This window comes from Lycium barbarum, chromosome 6, assembly GCF_019175385.1.
Source record: "Lycium barbarum isolate Lr01 chromosome 6, ASM1917538v2, whole genome shotgun sequence".
In the NCBI taxonomy this organism is placed as follows: domain Eukaryota; kingdom Viridiplantae; phylum Streptophyta; class Magnoliopsida; order Solanales; family Solanaceae; genus Lycium; species Lycium barbarum.
Genome location: NC_083342.1, coordinates 122,765,110 through 122,783,215, shown reverse-complemented (window position 1 = coordinate 122,783,215; position 18,106 = coordinate 122,765,110). Strand labels below are relative to the sequence as shown.

The 18,106-nt window shown below is 35.3% G+C and overlaps 2 protein-coding genes across 5 annotated transcripts; one reads left to right on the top strand and one right to left on the bottom strand.

The window, feature by feature from the left end:
* The first annotated feature begins 1,939 nt into the window (after positions 1-1,939).
* On the top strand, positions 1,940-7,407 carry LOC132598503 (probable receptor-like protein kinase At5g18500). Its single transcript, XM_060311423.1, has 8 exons — positions 1,940-2,609; positions 3,014-3,698; positions 3,783-3,887; positions 4,023-4,145; positions 4,214-4,384; positions 4,541-4,670; positions 5,851-6,063; positions 6,973-7,407. The coding sequence occupies exons 2-8, from the start codon at positions 3,034-3,036 to the stop codon at positions 7,090-7,092; spliced, it is 1,527 nt and encodes a 508-aa protein (XP_060167406.1). The 5' UTR covers positions 1,940-2,609; positions 3,014-3,033; the 3' UTR covers positions 7,093-7,407.
* A 3,093-nt stretch (positions 7,408-10,500) lies between these two features.
* On the bottom strand, positions 10,501-17,837 carry LOC132598502 (uncharacterized). Of its 4 annotated transcripts, none has more exons than XM_060311419.1 (10): positions 17,617-17,837; positions 17,039-17,098; positions 16,710-16,934; positions 15,759-15,954; positions 15,326-15,496; positions 15,125-15,241; positions 13,679-13,876; positions 13,546-13,605; positions 13,360-13,458; positions 10,501-10,863 (listed from the first exon to the last, which is right to left on the bottom strand). In XM_060311419.1, exons 3-10 carry the CDS (start codon positions 16,844-16,846, stop codon positions 10,783-10,785), a joined length of 1,059 nt encoding a protein of 352 aa, XP_060167402.1. In that variant the 5' UTR covers positions 16,847-16,934; positions 17,039-17,098; positions 17,617-17,837; the 3' UTR covers positions 10,501-10,782. The 4 variants fall into 4 exon arrangements, with proteins under 4 accessions (XP_060167402.1, XP_060167403.1, XP_060167404.1 ...); XM_060311420.1 differs by having other exon boundaries at positions 16,710-16,929; XM_060311421.1 differs by lacking the exon at positions 17,039-17,098.
* Between the last annotated feature and the right edge of the window lie 269 nt (positions 17,838-18,106).

Genomic DNA, 18,106 nt, shown 5'->3' with positions numbered 1-18,106 from the left:
TTCTTCCTCTGTAAACGACAAATTAAACCTATTCACATGTGCTAAGGTTTAAAAAAGTTGAACCTCTTTTTTAATTCATATTCTGTCCTTACTCATCGAGGTCCCCGCGTCCAGTAATACTAAAAATGAATTAAAAGAGGATGATTTCCTCTTTAATATTATCCTATCCTATACGGCTAAACGGGTTGGTTGAACGCACTTATTGCCTTTATTAACTTTAGGCTGATTTTGGATTAGTTGCATTAATTAATTTGTTGAGACATTACCTTTTTAGTATTGCAAGGTGGATGCAGCTAAGCCTATTGTTATATAGCAGGCCAAAACTGGAGATCTAGATATAGGTCACAAGTTTTTGCAATTATATACTATATCATAACTGATTTTTATTACTCATAATAAAGTGATGTTTGAAAATGTGAGTAAATTCTCTCTTGAACAGTTTAAAAGTTTCAAAGAAGAAGAATGAATGAAGGCCGAATTTCTTAAATATACATAACTGAACGCTACAATAGTAATAACTCAATTGTACAAATATTTAAACCAAAACATTCAAGAAGAATATTCTCGCAAATTTTTAAGTTGAAAATTAACTTCCAAAAGATAAAATCATAAAAACAATAGGAAATGATATTCATTAACTACTGACCCCTCAATAGTAATTACTCAAAACTGAAAGAATACATTCTCTATTTAAATATGTAGGCCTAGTAACAAATTCACGTATGTTTTTTAAGTTTCTTAAATAAATGGTCATAATTTACAATGAAATTGAATTGGTTCAAGTTACAATCCAATGATAATTCAACCACTAACCCAAAATTAGGATTTAGGTTTCCTAGACAATAGCGTAAATAACCTCTTATACCAAGTCAAACTACATGAAGATCCCAATAAGGTAAAGTATCAAGATAGGTTTTATGCTCAATTAATTTTTCAAATCCCTTCAGTTAAGTGGACAAAGACTATTTTGTTATATGATTTTCCTAAAAATCATATGTGCCAGTGTCCCTACACGCGGCTCATATCATTCGAGGTGACTTAACCAAGAATTCGTTAGCAAGTGCGGTAATAAAATTGTGTAAAAGAAATTATTATTAATATGAGTATAATTCTTTTTATAATACTGTCATATTGTAATAAACAATAAACCTGGAAGCAAAAGAAAAAAAGTTGAAATCCTCTAAAGAAAATCAAATGATGTAAGGAAGAAAGAGATCATATAATTGCAAATAATTTAAAAAAAAAAAATCCTAAAAAGTTAACAACAGGAAAAAGCAAGAAAAAAATAAGTAGGCCCTTGGCCACGAAAATCAAATATTTTTCACTTGAAGTTGAAATTGAAGATAGAGTTGTGTTTGGTTATAGTTTATGCACAAGAATATTTCGTTGTTTAAATGTACTCAAAGTAAAAAAAAAAAAGTGAAAGCAGAATTTTAAGTGTTATTCAAATTTTAAATACAACTATTGTATTTAAAATTTTTATAGTCAAACGCTAATTTTTAAATAAAGCGAAAAATTTCCACGCCAAACGGGTCCTTAAGAGAGTTCTTGACTTGGTCTACAAGAGGTCCACAAGAGTCCAGGATGTCATCCACCTAAACCCCAAGTCAGTTGAGTTTACTGACAATGCCTTCCTCTGCCAAACAAAGCCTGTCATTTGCTTGTTTAACTTTTTCTTCTCTTTTTTCCATCTGCCACTGTACTTTCTTGTTTCTTTCTACCATTTTTTCTCCCTGTAAAAAAGGAAAGAACTGTAGAAAGTTACCCTACTTTTAGTTGCAAGCTGATGTGTACACACTGTTACATCAGCTTTGTTGGTTTATCTTCTTCCAATTTATGGTATGAGAATTTTAGAGATTTTAGGAATTTCTTCAGCTTCAACCAAATACAACTCATTTCCTTTATTTGACCAACAATTATACTTCTTCTTTTTTTCCTATGATAATAACATTTGTCTTTTTTTATATTATATAACTTTGTCTTTAGAAGTTATTTTTCTAATGACAGTATGTTAATGGTAGTAAAGTTATCTTTTTATTTTTATTTCTTTTCTGATAATCAGTCATCTTCATAAGAAATTAAAAAAGAGGTTGTGGTGCCAACTAAGAGGTTGCCTTGCACCTCTTCCATGACTTCACTTTTACTGTTTGTAAGGCATTTCCTTCAACACCTACCACTGATAACTCCATCTTTCCTTTCCTTATGTGTCATATTCCTATTTCTAAAAAAATAATCATAAACATTAGTACCATTCTATGTATCTTTACTCTCTTTGCAAATTCAGTCCTTTTGTTGTTGTCATTTGGTTTACTGTACAGGGGGGCCAGAAAGCACCATCTCAGCTTAGATTTGGACTTGAATCTCTCAATGCTGTGAAAGACTCTGATAGATAATTGTATTAGTTTTGCTATTTAACTTGTGTAGCTCTGAAGAGGGTTTGTTTGTGTGTGTTCTTGGTAACTGGTCAATTTTGAGATTGGCTATTTTTTGGGTTTACTTGGTCAAGATCTGTGGGGATTGGTTCTGGTTCATCTTTTAAGGAAGAGAATGATGATGGGGTTCTTGAGATCTGGGCATTAAAGATTTGGTTTTGGGTATATCTCAAAAAGGTATGGGAATTATAAAAATGTGAACTTTCTCAAAGTCATCAACTTTATTTCTCTATGTTCCCATTGTTTTGCATTTCTTGTTTATTTTCTTAACATTGGCATCAGGAGTTTTATAAGGGCTTTTGTTTATGTTGCTTTACATTCTGTATTAGCGGATCTTGTTACATGATCTCTTGGTTGATTGGGTCAGTTTATGAATTTGCTGTTTGCTTTCTGTGTTTTGATCCCTACACATTGGTGGTTAAAGGAATATTTTTTTTGGAAGTGCTGATATGTTCTGTTTTGACTTGGCGTTGCAATTAGAGAATTCAGAAATAAAAATTAGAGCATCAGTTAGATATTGTTAGATGTGTGTTTTTTGTGTAAAGTTGCCGTTCATCATTCAATTTATGCTATTTTTATAGGTCTGTTGACATCCTAGAAGATGGCTTCTAGTCTAAAGGATGAAATGTCCCAAAAAACTGCTGTTTTTGGTCTCAAGGTCTGGCAATTGATCGGGATATTTGTTGGGATTTTCATTGTGGTAATCCTCTTATTGTTAACACTTTATCTCACTTTCCGGAGGAAGTCAAAAAGAGGTACAGACAATCTCCCTGTTAGCCAAATACCTAAGGTTTCTAAGGAAATTAAAGAAGTTCGGGTTGAGCAAGTATCAACAAATGATTTTTCTCCACGCGACGGAATTCTTCTCACTATTCATGATAAAACCAATGATAAAGAATCCGACAAGGTTCTAGTTCATCTTGGTATGGGGAAAAAGAATGGAGATAACAGCAGTCAATCAGGTTCCTTCCATCATGTTGACAAGGACTGTTGTGGGTCACAATCAGGAGAAGACGGGAGTTCATGCAAAAACGGATTGTATAAAGCTTACAATTCACATCCGATAACTGCTCCTTCTCCTCTAACCGGATTACCTGAGTTTTCTCACTTGGGTTGGGGCCACTGGTTTACATTGAGAGATCTTGAGATAGCAACAGGCCGGTTCTCAAAGGAGAATATTCTCGGTGAGGGTGGATATGGCATTGTCTACAGAGGAAATTTGATTAATGGAACACCCGTAGCTATTAAGAAGCTCCTCAACAATCTGTGAGTCGATAAAATCATATTATATAATTTCCTTACTGGTCCTTTTGTTTTAGTTGAGTTTGAATTTAAGATCTTTGATCCCAGAGGTCAAGCAGAAAAAGAGTTCCAAGTGGAGGTTGAAGCCATTGGCCACGTGCGTCACAAAAATTTGGTTCGCCTTCTAGGATACTGCATTGAAGGAACTCACAGGTATTTCCCCGTCTGGAAGTCCCTGTGATAGCCCTATACCTTTTTTGACATGAAAATAAAGCTGTGGATTCAATGCAAATTATGTTCTTTCTTGTTTAACATTTGAAAATGCTCTGTTCTAATTCATGATTTCAGGATGCTGGTTTACGAGTATGTCAACAATGGAAATTTGGAACAGTGGCTTCATGGAGCCATGAGACACCATGGGTATCTCACTTGGGAGGCTAGGATGAAGGTTCTCCTTGGGACAGCTAAAGCGTAAGTTCATTCAGTTAAATCTATTTTGGAATAATACAGATCTCTTGATGTGCTACCATTTCTTGCAGTCTTGCCTATTTGCATGAGAATATTGAGCCCAAAGTTGTTCACCGAGACATAAAATCAAGTAATATATTGATTGATGATGACTTCAATGCTAAGGTCTCTGATTTTGGTCTGGCCAAACTGCTTGGTGCTGGGAAAAGTCATATCACAACTCGAGTCATGGGTACCTTTGGGTTAGTTTCTTCTTTCTGCTCCTTTTGATTCCATTCCAGCTTGTGTAATATATATTCATGTTCTGGTCTTTACAATCTTCGACTTTTGGTGTCTTGAAACTGAATTGCTATTTTAGCAGTATTATATCATTTACCGCGCTTTCAAATATTTGACAGGTATGTGGCTCCTGAATATGCAAATACTGGTCTCTTGAATGAAAAGAGTGATGTTTATAGCTTTGGGGTTGTGTTGTTAGAATCAATCACAGGAAGAGATCCCGTGGACTATGGCCGTCCTGCCCAAGAGGTTTGTTTTCTTTAGTACCTTATCTTAAGATCGAATTAGCACACTGATGTAAATATCTTATCTGCATCCTCATTATTGAAGAAGCTGTAAACTGATTGTGCCCATATATTTGGCAGAGTATATCTTTATTAATACTTACCGTGCTGGTTTTCATATATCTCATTTGCATTTTCTATTCAGTTTCCCTTGAAATTTTCCAGATTACTTGTCGTTACATATCACGTACCATAATCAATGTTTACATGCTATGAATCTTTGAGAGGGATATCTCAGCTCTGCTGTTTCCAGCTGATTGATCTTGTTGAAAACCATGCTCATGACTTCACTCTTACAGCTGAATAAGAGTTTAAGAGATTGTCCTATGCTTTAGCCTTCCTTGTTCACCATTCATTACATTACCTGAACGAATAGCTAATATGCTAACATCTTGCTAGTTCTTGTTGCTTACGAACAATGCTTGGTAGTCTTTTTGTCTCTTTTCACCATGTCATAAGAAAGATAATTTTGTATCTATCAAGACAATATTCATAATAACTAAGCTATCTAGTGACTTATAGAAAAAAGAAAAACTTAGCTATTTAGTGTCCTAGTCTGGTGCTTTATGTGGTGGGTGGGTATGTCTTCTTTGCTATCCATTAATCAGTAAAATAGTAATCTTATACTTCAGTTCATCAAGTCCAATGGAAAGGTGATGTAACTGATCAACATTTGAATTTTCTGGTCTTTCACCCTGAACGGCTCACAAAGTTTTATATTAAGACCCGAGATATTAGTAGACTGAATCATATCTGAAACTTCTCAACCTTGGTTAAGAATTCTCATTAGAGCTTGAGTTTTAGTCGAGGATTCATCAAGAAAATCTATTTTTGATTTTGGCCTCTGTTAATTTTTATGCTGATGTCCTCTTCAATCTCCCTCATCACTTCCTTTATACCAATAATCTACTTCTCTGATTAATTTGCTTCATAATGCAATTAATTCTTCAAACCAGTTTAGTTTTTCCCCATTTCCACTAGTAAATACCGACTTGGGATCGCAGATTTGATTCCTAAAGGGTTGACACAGGACTTCATCTATCATTTATGACTCAAAAATGGTCTAGTTGCGAGTAGTTCCTCACGCTACTCGATATTTGTGTTACGAGCAGACTCTTAAATGACATAAGACTTTCTGGTTGCAGGTGAATCTTGTTGATTGGTTGAAAATGATGGTTGGAAGCAGACGGTCTGAGGAAGTAGTAGATCCAAATATTGAAACAAGACCACCAACAAGAGCTCTCAAAAGAGCCCTTCTGACTGCTCTGAGATGTGTGGATCCAGATTCTGACAAGAGACCAAAGATGAGCCAAGTTGTTCGTATGCTTGAATCAGAGGAATATCCCATACCAAGAGAGGTCGGTATCTCTTTGTGTTCTCTCTTTTCTGCCATGTAAAGCTCAAAATTTATGTTTCGTGCGCTGGGTCCTCAAGTTTCATAATTTGTTAATATGTGTGATCCCTGTTAGATACAGTACTTCGCTTGAACAGATGCGTTATATTAGCAGTTTCTTGTAATTCAATCTGCATTGCTTGTAGAGGTTGTTGGATAAGCACATTCATGTCCGAGTGTTTATGAACATGGCTTGTGTATTTGACCCAAAAAAAAAAAAAAATATGGCTCGTGTATTTGATCATTCTTCCCTTATATAGGGACTTAGTCAACTGTTAACGTTCTTTGAGACCAACTTCATTGTTTCCTGAGGTGTAGTTAAAAAAATAAATGAAGGGAGGATGAACAAACATCCACGTGAATACAGCTATTATTTGCTTCATTGCTTGTAGAGATGATACCCGATGATAGATATGCCTAATATTTTGTCTGTATATATCTTCGTCAAAATGCATTTTTTCTGTCAATTGCTCTACCCTTAGTGAATGGTCTTTGCAATGACGGTAAGAACGAAGACCGACAATCTTCTCTCATTCTTTGAGGGATTGCTATCCCTTTGTCCATTAATGGGGAATAATATCATGGCAACCACATAGATGCTCGTATGAATTGTGTGTTCTTTTCTTAATGTCTCCTGTTCATCATGATGTATACCCAAATTCTCTGATGTTGCAAGTTTCTGCCTTAAATAATATTTCATGTTGATTACTGGTTGCAGCTACAATTATAATGATAATAATATGGGATGGTAAACTATTTTTGATGGAATTTGGATTAGATCAACTTGAACATAAACTGAAAAACAAAAATATAGCAAATCATTCACACACGGGAAATGAGAAACTTATGTATCATTTCATTTTCTTCACTGCAGGATCGAAGGCAACGAAGATCCCAAGCAGGTAACACGGAGAGTGATTCTCAAAACTACGACACTGACAAGAGTGACAACCCAGATTCAAGGTCAGAAAGTAGAAGGAACCATAAAGTATAACAGGCTTAGACACAGCTTTCTGATTATTTATGAGAAGCTCACGCACCTATTTAAAAGCCTTCATCATAATGAAGTCTACCGGACGGATCTACTGAGTAGGAGGATGAACTGTTTCCGGTGGTATATTGTTGATCAGAGATTTACTACTTTTCTTTCTCTTCCCATTGTTGGGTTCTATTCTTTCTTATCTTTTATTTGTCCCTTGTTTTTTTTTTTTTTTTGGTTCTTTCCTTGTATTAAAGTAGATAGGGAGTTAATTGTTTTGTGGACTTGATGGCCTTGTAACTAAACTGAAAACAATTGGGGGGGGGGGGGGGGGGGTGTACAGAAGTATTTCTTGCTATGTGTATTCAATATTATTTGAATAGTACTATAATTTATCTTCTTTAAGGGGAAGACTATGGTTCAAAATCCTATTTGAGAGTAGTTCCTTCCCATCTACCTTAGTTGTTATTTGGTACGAGTGCGGGTACCCCCAAAAGAGCTTAGAGAGAAAACCCGATATACAGTGACCTGATATACAGGCTGCTGGGGCTTCTTTGTAAGTTTAGTCCAACTCCAACTGATGGTGATTTTGTTCTATGATGAAACAGCTGGTCCCTAGTAATGCAAGTTGAGGAAACTATTGATTTCTCAATGTGTTGTAGGGACTAGCCTACTAGCAAGAACTTCCATTTTTATTAATGCTTGACAGTTCTTTTTTGAAGTTGCTACGTAGATAGTCACCTCCATTATCCGCCCCTTACTAGACCTAAAAGACAATTTCTATTTGGCAGAAAACCCATTAAAACCGTCTTTTTATCCTCACAGTTTCTTGACTTCGAGTTATGGATTTATTTTCACAATTCCAGCCATTCTACCTCGGTTTTACTGTAATCTCATGCAACTGCATGTCTTTTCAACCTTTTTGACACTAATTAGTTCGAACTTACAACGGATTTCTTGATGCATTAATCAAGTGTTATTAGTTGTTCGATTCGTGAACAAAGTTATATACTACTTACTTCGTCCCAAAAAGATTGTCTTACTTTCCTTATTAATTTATTAAAAAAAAAGTGACACATTTCTATATTTAGAAATAATTTAACTATATGAGATGATTTACAGTCACGCAAATATTTAAGGTTTATTTTAGATTACACATTTTAAAAATCTTCCTTTATTTCTTAAACTCCATGTCAAGTCAAACTAAGACAATCTTTTTGTGACGGAGGGAGTACTAGTTATAATGCAGAAATTACGATATAGGGGTCATACTCACTGGATAACATAGTGCACGTCTCGTCAATGCCCGGTCCATTCATTAAAATTGAAATATACTTTTTTTTTTGCGCGGATTATCCTTCATTTGGGGCCGTCTTTCATTTTTGTCCTTCAAATTGGTGGTTTTTAAGTTTTGCCCTTTGTCTAACGTTCCGAAGTTGTGAGTTCGAATCCCAATTCAGTAAAAAAAAAAGGAATTTTGCAAGGCATATGTTTGGATTCTCAAGACAGAATTTTGCATGTGAGGCAGAGTTTTGAAGGCACTTAAGGCAGAGTTTTGGCCTAAAGGTACAGGCATTAATTGACTGCTGAAAATTCAAATTATTGTTTGGAACACCGTGGAACTGTATCTTAGTGAAGTTGATAGTTAGAAATCTGAGTCAAAAGATAGATTTTTGGCCTTGAGGCAGCGTTTTGGCCTGAAGGTAAACATGCAAAATTCTGCTTTGCATCCAAACTCTATCTTGCGATTTTTTTTCTTTTTAATTTTTGACTGAGCGGGAATTCGAATCCGAAACCAAGGAATTTTTAGTAAAGGACAAAAGTTAAAGATTTCAAATTTGAGGGCTTCTTATTTGTGGTCTTTAAGTTTTGCCTTTCACTTGAAAAGGTAGGCGAATACCTGAGGTTCTGGGTTCGAACCCCCACTCAGGCATAAAATAAAAATAAAAACTCGCAAGGCAGGGCTGAGAGGAGTGTATGCCGGATCCGGCATATAATCCTTAAGGAAAAACTAAAGTTATGCCGGAGGGGGCAGACTTTGCCTTGAGGCATATATTTTTTTTTTTTTTACTTTTCAAGGCAAACTTTTAGTTATGCCTTAAGGAAAAGTTCTGCCTTATGGGGCATACTTTTAGCTATGCCTTAACTAAAAGTGTGCCCCATAAGACATAACTAAAAGTATGCTCCATAAGGCGGAACTTTTCCTCAAGGCATAACTAAAAGTTTACCTTATAAGGCAAAGTCTATGCCTTATGGGACATACTTTTAGTTATGCCTTAATTAAAAGTCTGCCCCATAAGGCATAACTAAACTATGTCTTAAGGAAAAGTTATGACCCCTTCGGTATAACTTTAGTTTTTCCTTAAGAAAAAGTTATGCCCCCTCCGGCATAACTTTAGTTTTTTCTTAAGGACTGTATGCCGGATCCGGCATACACTCCCCCAGCCCTGCCTTGCGAATTTTTATTTTATTTTATGCTTGAGCGGGAGTTCTAACCCAAAACCTCAGGTATCTAAGCGAAGGACAAAACTTAAAGACCACAAATATGAGGAGTAAAATTTAAAGACCACAAATATGAGAGGCAAAATTTAAAGACCACCCCAAAAGAAGGGCAATTCTGCAAATTGCCCCGTGCGAATTGGCCATCTAGAGCCTGTTTGGATGGGCTTATGCCTATAAGCTGTTTGCAGCTTATAAGCCAAAAAAAATAAGTTGGGGTAGTCTAACTTATTTTTTTTGGCTTATAAGCTGTTTTCAACTTCTAAGCTGCTTTAGATAAACTAAATCAAATGGGCCAAATTATTTTTTTGAGCTTATTTTAAGCACAAAATGACTTTAAGCTGGCCAGCCAAACACTCAAAAAAGCTGAAAACAGCTTATAAGCAACTTATAAGCCAATCCAAACGGGCTCCTAATATCATACTGAGAGTATCTTCTAATCCCCGTGACCAAGCGACACCTTAGTTAAGGACCAATTGAAATGGTTTCTAGTGAAAAATGAAATCCTAACTAATAAAGGAAGCTATAAAATCAAGTTTTACAGATGTCTATGCAAACAAATAAAACAAAATTTAAGAAGCAAAGATTGTTGCCACAGCTAAACGCATGTTTTCTTCTGACAAATCCAGCTAACATATTAAAATGCCACCAACTCGTGTGGTTAGCTAAATGTAACGAGGCTGACTCAGCTTATAGACTGAGACAAGAACCCAATCTCACACCACAAGATAAGGCTGCCAAGTCACTGAAAATATCCTAAAGGCTTGCTACCATCTTTCCTCAACATTCCGACAAGACAGAAGCTACACCATTAATTAGCTGTCTAATATAACAAAGCAGAGAGTTAGTAGGTACCCATGGACTAGTTGAGACGCACGTAAACTGGTCCGAACACTATCGTTATCAGGTATAAATGATAGTAGATAGAGAGAAAGATGGATATAACATTTCTAGCATAAGAAGCCTAGTAGGACTTGCACCATTGAGCCTCATGGCAAAGACTGAGGCGCCTCTCCAAATAATAGACCAAGCAGCTATCACAATTTTTCCATTTTCTACTAAAAAATGTATGGGTCGCGTAATCTGTCTATGTGTTTATGTACATCAGCTGAGACAGCTTTGTAAACAGAGAACTAACGAATCCAAATTTTATACACAAAAGCTGGCTGATTGTTTCTCCAGTTGTATTTTGCAATTTGGTAGATGTTACTGTTTGACTGGGGATTCAGGAGGTTTCCCGCGTTGCTGCTCATATTCCTGCTTCAGTTCCTCCAAATACTTGGAAACCTATTAAATGAAAAGGACAAAAACAAATGACCAATAGCTCAACAACATGACACCTAGAGACAGGAGGACAGAAATCAAATGAATATTCAGACAGATGCTGAGAGCCTTTTATTTCCTTCTTTAGATTGTTTCAATCTTGTGTTTATATCCAGATTAAGTGTACTCTCTCAGAGAAATCAAATATGTAAAGAAATATTATCAAGTATTATATAACTACTGGCCTTTTGTTTCCTTCTATAGATTGTTTCAATCTTGTGTTTATATCCATAGCAAGTAGTCTCTTTTGAGAAATCAAATATGTAAAGAAATATCATCAAGTGTTATATAACTACCCTTTAGCTAATAACAATTCCCTCACTTTAATCCTTGCATAGGCTTGGCGCCAAATCTTTGCCACTAATAACTTTACAGTGCTAGTTAAGTTTGTACAAAGGAAACCGACAAACAGCACCAAATCGATAATCCGAATCAAACCAAGAAAAAAACCCGACTAGTGGTTTGGTTTTAAAAAGAAATACCTGACCACTATTGGTTAGGTTTGGTTTTAACTAAAAAAAAGTCAAACCAAATCAAACCAACCCGACATTACATTTACAAAATTTTAAAAATATTTTCTACATAAAAACATTTATTTATAATGTAATCTATAAATATTTCTCAAACTTTTTCATAGCTTTTTGGTTTTTAACATATTATTTCAAGCTTGAAATTAGAATTTTGAATGGTCCAATAAATTTTATAGCCCATAAGATATTAGTAACTCAAATAAAACTCAACAAAAATCAAGTCAATACTAATGCTAACAAAGAAATTCAATTCTAACACTAGGAATGACAATAATGTTGTATATCTATTTTTTAGTTTTATATTGGTTTAGAAAGTGAAAATACATAACTTAATTTTATTTTTTTCTTTGATATTTAGTCATGTAATTAATACTTATTAGTCATACTTATTTTAGCATGACTTAGTACTTTTAGATTATGATCATTTTCTATATGCCTTATAAACTAGCCGTATTTATTATAGCATGACTTAGTACTTTAGATTATGATTATTTTATTTTATGCGATTTCATTACTTTTTGTTTGTTGAATATTTTAGTACAATGTCATCTTTCATCTCACATTTTGTGTTATTTTCTTAAAAAATATCTTAATTAAATAGTTGTATCTTACTAGGACTACAGAAATATTTGAACTACAAGTTATATATTTTGTATGAAGACTTTACCGAAAAAACCCGAGCAACCCGAAAAAACTGAGAAAACCCGACTTTTGTTGGTTTGCTTTGGTTTATAAATTTAAAAACCCAATGCAATTGGTTTGGTTTGGTATTTGAAAAAACCGAACCAACCAGGTCCATGTACACCTCTAGTGTTAGTTACCCCCCAGACTTGCAATCTGCACGCAATTGACTCGGTTTGACGTTCAGGCTAGGTTTTTGCTTCTGAGCTTTATCCACTTGGATTAGGACCCCCTTCTTGAGCCAAACTCAGCAGCATTACAAGCCTCTACTGGTTAGATTTTACTTGTATCTACTCAAACTACTTTATTTTATGGATCCCACTTAGAGCCACGACTTTTTACTTGCCACGTTCACAAGCCTAAGGCTGTAGTCTAGTTATCGCTACGCAAGTTGACAATAACAAAAACGCATTTGAACTTCCCAATGTGGCTGCTACATATTCCATTAAAACAAAAAACTGTGGAGACTACACACAGAACATGAACTACCATGCAATTAAGCATACTAATGGGATTAAGAATTTGGTCATACAAGCTTTAGAACTGAAGCATGAACCCTTCAAGAAGTTTGTGGTATCTCCTTTTTTGATAACCGTGTGTGTCCAGGCCAGCTTGCGCATACCTCGAATAATTCCACTAGGTAGCTGGCTACCTCCCACCAACACAGGTATCGGGTAACTCTGTCCACCAAGGATTGGACAAATGGGAAGAGATCACCTATTGTTTTTGTCTCCGCTAGGATTTGAACCCAAGACCTCATGATTTTCATCCCACTTGATTGACCACACCCTGGGATGCTTTGTGGTATCTCTTTTCAGATACTTGTTGAAGACGGTAGCCTCATCAAAGTCCAATTTTTCTACTAAACCACTAGCGGAGAATAGCCTCCTGAGGTTTCATGCGAAAGTTGAAATGTTGTACGAAACATTATATATTTAAGTAAATAAAAAAACGCATCAGACATCTAGGTTTACCATCCCCCCCATGTTTTGTCTGAGTTATGTCCATATTTGACTAGACATTGGTGTCCAAGTATGTCAGGTATATAAACTGAACCTACTCACTATATTATATCCTCATATGCCACAAAATACTTGTTTTAAATGGTCACATCATTTTAGGGTAATTGTGGTAAATGTTCGAGCATTAATACATTGACAATTAGAAATTCTGACATTGGCACCTTAATATCTTGTTTGGCGAGGAGAGTGTTGACACTAGAGAGAGAGAGAGAGAGAGAGAGGCTAACCTTGATTGAAAAAGCCATTGGTAACAGTATATCTGGATTCATGGCATCCTCAGGGAAGTTGCGCAAAGCATGTATGAGTTTCTCAAATGGCAACTTTACCTGCGAAGAAGCGAGTGTTATAGTTGTTGTAGCATGTAGGAGCAAGAAAAAGCTGCATTTATTAACTTTTCTGTATTTAAGACTCACCAGGTCATCGTGGCAATATTTTAATAGAGCCAATCCAACTTTGAAGACGACTTTAACACCCTGGGATAGTGAATTTGGTAAGCTCAACAATAAATTGGAATCAGAGAGTGGATAATGATGATAGATTACTGACCTCAAAAAGGAAGACATCCCAAATTCTGAGAGCCAAGTGAAATGGGAAAGAGTACGAAAAAACAGTTATGAACCACTGACTTGCATACATGCTGGGATTTATCATTTCCTGAGCAAAATGCTCACCTAACTTTGGCATGTGCTCTTTCACCAAACGATCAAACTGAAAAAGGTATTGCTGTACAAGCGGCAATCCTACCTAGTCCACATGTACAACATATATCATTTTAATATAAAGTAGGGCATACAACAGATGCTATATAATCATTTTAAAGAAACAAAAACTTCCTAATATGTGGAAGTAGCTGAAAGTCTCAAGAGAATTATGGCTAACGTAAAGGAACAGAGAACATGATAGGAGAGAATTCATGGATCATCAGAAATGAGGGAATTTCATTAAACATATAATATTAAACAGAACTGGACACCAAAAAACTTGGTATTTTGATTCTCATATATCGATTCTTAACTGATTGGTTTATCAACAAGTATTTACTGCAAAAAAGCAATGGACCAGCTTATCAGAACTTGACAACTTTAGATAGGCTGAAAGCAACCTCAAGGCAATTATCTGCAGCTGACAACTTCATTAGTGTTTAAATAACAAAGTACCACACACATCATCATGTTGGACTTAGATCACATGATATGTGATGAGGCCCAACTCTCACTTTATTAATATATGAAGGAAGAGCACAAAGAACACAAATAGTCCAAGAGAATGAAGCATTCCAATCTTGCCATAAAATTATTCCAAAGTTACTTTGAATAAACCTATTGCTCCAGACCATGAAGATGATTAACTGTAAGAATGAATTCAATTAAAAGGAGACTTCAGTTTGGGACCTTCCAAAATATTAGACACAAATTAATCTCTATCCAACTTTCACCACTCTAAGAATTCAAATCCATTTAATTACAGTGACATCTTCTCTATCAAGCTAACTTTCAACCATTAATTTACTCTTTTTTCCGTTACAAACTGATATAACACATAAGGCAAAAATGAATATCTTAAAACTCTGCCAAAATTGAACACCATCATATAATTTGGATAGGAGAGAGTAGCTTCACACTAGACATGTACCAAATTAAACAGCATTGTATAAATTGGAAAGGAGAGAGTAGCTCATACCATAAAAAGGCTCTATATGCACACAGAAACACATCATGTTGTCATGTTTAAGCTATTATATGGACCCTAGACTATGAAAGTGATTTTCGGAATTTGTATCCAGTTGACCGCATTAAGGATTAAAAAATAAATTAAAAAGTTCTGTGTTTAACTTGGATACCATGGTCAATAGTAGGGTCAGAAGGAACAGTCAAATTCTTCATGCTTAGGAATTGATCAGATATTTCACATGCAAATACTTTTTAGTTCAAATGTATTGACCATCTACATTTATCAGGGGTTGCATCAAGCAGTTTGAAGGTTGAGACTTACCAAGTACATTCCTTCCATAGGAGTGTGAACGGCTCCCTTCAACAATGCAACCAGTAACCAAAATGCATCTTCTTCACTCATGTAAAGAAGAAGTAGACCTGCCACGAATCCCATGCCCTGCAATCAAAATGATCAGTATCATCCAAAATCAATAAACATACATTTAGACCACCCGTGAATCAATAATTTAAGGATGTATACCTGTACGTATCCAACATCTCGATCAAAGACAGAATATGCTTTCAAAACGTTGTAAAGAGACCTTTGACCAGGTCCATGTCTCTGCTGAAAGAAAACATGTGAAGGAAAGGTGCGAGAAATATCTCGAATAATATCCAATTCGGAAGCTGATGTCTCATATATGACTAGTTGCTGCAGCAGATAAAACGTCAATCAGATCAGTGATTTCCGTTACACAGCTAAAGCAAAAATGAACAAGCCAAGGACAGAGCAATCAGTTGAAAAGCAGCAGATTACAAAAATTGGCCAGAAAAGAGTAGGACTTTAAGCTTTCTCCTAGGGTCACGCATTAAATGTCTCCATTAATGCCCAAAACTAGCAATAGAACATTTTCTGGATAATGAAAAAGAATAACTCAAAGTTGGACATTTTTTTTTTTTTTGGTAACTCCTACCTCATAAACTCCAGGATTCAATAACAAGAGGTCCCGACTTCCAGAAATTAGCTGCCAGACAAGGCCCCTCAGACAATCAGGAATTCCTTTCCGTATTCGTCTTTTAACAACATGTGGTTTCCTTCGAACATACTGCTTCCAATCACTTCCTCCAACACCTATCATTTTTCTCCATTTTCTAATCCTTCTTTCATCTCTGCAAATATTTGTAGAAATGTAATAAGACATCGACGAATCAAAAATCAATCTACTACACCTCAATTCCAAACTAATTTGGTTCAGTTGTACTTGTATCTATATATCCATTCCACTCTATTCAGACCCGTTAAATGCTGTAATTCATTATACATAATATGTTGCATAATAAGCGTAGCCCTACAATTTACTTCTCATACACAAATATTACTTATAAAGGTTGCCCCAACTAACATGTGAACACCAGTAGAAATACTGCAGAAACAAAGTTGTTCGTCAAACGAAAGCAGCGCATTAGATTTTTTTTTTTTTTATGACATGGGAACCCGCAGCCGCTACCCTTCGGGTGCGCACAGGGTAAACCCAGCTCCTGTGCAATAGCTCGCAAACCACACAGGAGAGGTAACCCGCACTAGGCAAGCCCGGTGAGACAAGCTCGACCCATAAGGCAAATCCCCTGCTGTTGTAGGCAGGGGGTTTCAAACTTGAGACCTCCATTATGAAAGCCCCATGCTCAACCAACTGAGCCACCCTTATTAGGCAGCGCATTAGTATTAGTTACTCCTTAATATGGAGTTTATTGATTAAACATCTGAAGAAGCACCATTTAAATTTTGTGAAATTACAAAAAAAAATGTTTACATTTCAGTCTACAGGATGTCAAATCGGGTGAAAGTGCAGAAGTGGAAATACGACAAAAAAATTATAAATCCAGTTTAACTACAACAACTAGTGAATAAAAAAGGAGTTCCTTACCTCTGATATTCAAAGGCCGACCGACTCCTTGCTAAACCTTCAGCAGGACTATGTTCCTGCTTCACAAAACCAAATCTATCAACTCGTATGGGACCAACCGGGCCTTCCTCATTTTCATCTACTACTTTACTTTCCATTGCTAACCTAAAACAACCCCAAGACTACAACATTTCCGTGCACTCCCAACTGCATGGACCAGTAGTACACAATCTCCTAAACCCTGAACTGCAATAAAAGGGTCTGCTTAGTAATAGATACGAACATCGTAAAATTAGAAAAAATCCTTCCAATTTATCACAAAAGGACATAGGAGTATTAAATAAATTCACCTGAAAAGTACTTTACTAATACTAATTTGCTTTGTGGGATGATTTTCCCACTGGCTCACCCTATAAAAAAAACATAGAAATTTTAGGCCCCTTCCAAATATTAAAACCAGACAATCTAAAAATTGCATCAGGATCACACACCAAGCACTTGTTTCCTTTTGGATTATTTTCACCTGATTAATCAGTTATATTTAGAAAAATCAGTTTTACTTATCACAATCTGGTTATTGCAAAAATTGATTCTTAGTTATCTGACAGCCATTTTTCAATACATCAGAACAAGCCCAAAGCAGCAAAAACCAAGAAAGGCCAAAAAAAAAAAAAATTGTAATGAGGGTAAAGATGAATATTAAAATATACAATACAAATATCTCTACCATTCATATCAAACACCAAAACAAGAACTAACAGGTTTGAATCAATTCCCATCAAAATTCAAGCCAGTCATATCAAGATTGAGAGAAATTAAAAACCCACATTCAATTATAAATAAAGATAAAAACTTTATACCAAGACTGAGAAATTTCTCATCTACAAATCATATTTTGCGTTTAATTTTAAAGGGGGAGAAAACCAACCTGGATAAATAATTCCAGCATTATGGAGAGATTAAATTATGTGATTTAATTTTCTTGTTGACACAAATACTATGACTTTTCCCCAAGAAACAAGAAAAGATTAGTAAAAGAAAAATTGTGGCTTTGTTAACAACATAGCTGACGTGTGTATTTTACGTTTTCTAGGCATCACTGGTGAAGCCGTGTTTTCAGGGTGGGTTTAAGATAATTAATAATCTCCTGTTCATTTATTCATTAACTTGAATTTTTCTTTCTTTCTTTTTGGTAATAAATTGGGTCAAATTAATGACTCATCGGTTTCTTTTTCTTTACTTGATCTACAATAACGTCTTGGAAATCGGAATGTTATTGAGATCTAATTACTAATAACATTTGGCTATGCGATGTTACTTGGGAAACATTTCAAATAATTCTTATTTCGATTCTCTTATTTATGAGTGTAAGATGTTAATAAAATATTTTTAATTACTATTTATTTTTCTATTTAGAA

Bases quoted from the DNA above. Each gene is read 5' to 3' on its own strand.
- LOC132598503 (XM_060311423.1), top strand. From the start codon at position 3,034: ATGGCTTCTAGTCTAAAGGATGAAATGTCCCAAAAAACTGCTGTTTTT. The intron at 3,699-3,782 runs GTGAGTCGATAA...CTTTGATCCCAG, and splicing joins AAGAAGCTCCTCAACAATCT to AGGTCAAGCAGAAAAAGAGT. The intron at 3,888-4,022 runs GTATTTCCCCGT...TCATGATTTCAG, and splicing joins TGCATTGAAGGAACTCACAG to GATGCTGGTTTACGAGTATG.
- LOC132598502 (XM_060311419.1), bottom strand. From the start codon at position 16,846: ATGGAAAGTAAAGTAGTAGATGAAAATGAGGAAGGCCCGGTTGGTCCC. The intron at 15,497-15,758 runs GTAGGAGTTACC...TATCTGCTGCAG, and splicing joins TGAATCCTGGAGTTTATGAG to CAACTAGTCATATATGAGAC. The intron at 10,864-13,359 runs GTTAGCCTCTCT...TTCATTTAATAG, and splicing joins CAATGGCTTTTTCAATCAAG to GTTTCCAAGTATTTGGAGGA.